General features: G+C 39.8%; 1 protein-coding gene across 1 annotated transcript in view; it reads right to left on the reverse strand.

Annotated features, from left to right (window-relative positions):
• Positions 1 to 851: 851 nt before the first annotated feature.
• The window catches only part of LOC109487955 (RNA-binding protein PNO1-like), a 7,829-nt gene continuing 6,674 nt past the window's right edge, over positions 852 to 2,006 (reverse strand). Inside the window, exon 7 of the mRNA XM_019792075.1 lies at positions 852 to 920. Coding sequence (XP_019647634.1) covers positions 853 to 920 — 68 coding nt within the window. The 3' untranslated portion in view covers position 852. The remainder of the gene's footprint in view (positions 921 to 2,006) is intronic.

Raw genomic sequence — 2,006 nt, forward strand, 5'->3', positions numbered from 1 at the left:
TGTGCATCATTCTTGTTTCTTCAAAAAATAACAACAATATGACCATAGAGTATGCATAATTTATGTTATACCCTTCAATACATGTTACTGTATTTACATGAACATCTTTGGCCATACATGTACATGGCCACAGCTTGCATATTTTGTAACTGTGGGGGGTTCAGTCAATTCCAGAATACTTTGCATCAAACTTGGTGCATACAAGTATCCACACGATGGATGGATGCTGACCAAACTTGGTTCAAGCTTTCAGTAACAAACAGCAGTAGATTTAGACACATTCCTTTGGCTTTGAGTTACAATTTTCTAATCATTGCCTATCAGATGCTTGTGTACTTAGGCCACACCAATTTAATTTCTTGGTTAACAGATTTTTCTAGGAAAATAATGGAGCGGGCGGGCGAAAAAAAATAAAAAAGGCCTAGGCATCCTATTATGTCCCAAAATGGTACGATAGGAGCCATGAAGTCAACACACCAGGCTGGTTCAAAATTTAAACAATGAATTTTGAACCATTGCATTGAAAGATGGAATAACTGTAACAACTAGGATGAAAAGGACTGTTTTCAACTGTTCAGGGCAAAATATGAGCATTTTGCAGTTGATTCTGGATTTTATTTTTATTTGCAAATCAGAAAAAATGAAGCGGGCGAATCCGTTAACCAAGAAATTAAATTGGTGTGGCCTTAGAAACAATTCACAGGCCTTCTATTTGTCCGAGAGCATTTCATTTGTCCGAGAGCAGCTGTTTCCTGGCAGAATCTTGACGTTGATCCAAACTGGGAGTGAGTACCCAGAACGATGTGACTATACATTGGTTGAAGGTTTCTGTGTACGTGGTGCATCGTTTCATCAGAATCTTTCTGCAGATCTCGCTGCAACAGCTCTCATCTGTCCATATACCTTGGAGGGAGGACTCCCTGTGGGAATGAAAAGTACAGTACATGATTAAGTACAAACAAAAAACTTTTTAAAAGCCCAACATGTACAATGTACCCATTTTGTGGATGTTTCTACAAAACAGCTTTTAAAGCCACACATAGTGAATTACAAGAGAAATGCTGATTAAGGTTAGACATTCAGGTTAATGAGATACACATGGAAACAGTTACTCAAGAAACAGGATAGATTTTAGATTTAACCAAGACATTTTAACTAACTAACTAGCATCCACTAATTTTCGTCAGTGACTAATGAAATCTAAAGCTGAACAGGTTTAATTCATAGTTTTGGAATAAATACCTTTTCAACTATAGATTCCATTAGTCACTGACGAAAAGTAGTGGACGCTACTTGAAACGTCTATTAGTAACAGTTTTACAAATCTAGCCAGTTGCTTGTGCTTCCAGAGACACAATTCACAAAGGCAAAAACAATCTGCTCAAGGTTGGATGTGTTTCACTTCACTAGACCTAGGCAACACCGATTTAATTTGTTGGTTCTCGGATTTTTTCAGAAAAAATATGAAGCGACAGGGCGAAAAAAAATAAAAATAAAAACAGGTCTAGGCATCCTATTATAGGCTTAAATGCTATGTAATGAGCCATGAAGTCAACACAAAAGGCTGGGTTAGAATTTAAACATTGAATTTTGAACTTTTAATCAAACCACTGCAATGATAGAGGGGAAAACTGTAACAACTAGGAAGAAAAGGACTTTCCTCAACTGTTGGGGGCAAAACATGAGCACGGTGATCCAGCAAGCCAAAGGCTGGCATTATCGTAACTGCATACAACAGCTAAAACAGGAAAACCCACGTAGATGGTGGTCGTGTATTAATCGGGAGATGGGTAGATCGCAGAAGTCACGACTCCCTGCGTCCATGGACGGGACCCCACCGGGACAGGTGGCGGAAACGATCAGCCAGCACTTCTCTGAAGCGTGGTGTCAAGGGGAGCCGCTCTACATGTTCCCTCTTCCACTCGGAGAGCCAGGCCCTGAACTGTGTTCAATCGGGGAGGTTAAGAGTCTTCTCAAATCTGTCAAATCCAGAAAGTCCTGCGGCC

The sequence above is a fragment of the Branchiostoma belcheri genome, unplaced genomic scaffold (assembly GCF_001625305.1).
Source record: "Branchiostoma belcheri isolate BF01 breed outbred unplaced genomic scaffold, Haploidv18h27 scaffold90, whole genome shotgun sequence".
NCBI classification, from domain to species: Eukaryota; Metazoa; Chordata; class Leptocardii; order Amphioxiformes; family Branchiostomatidae; genus Branchiostoma; species Branchiostoma belcheri.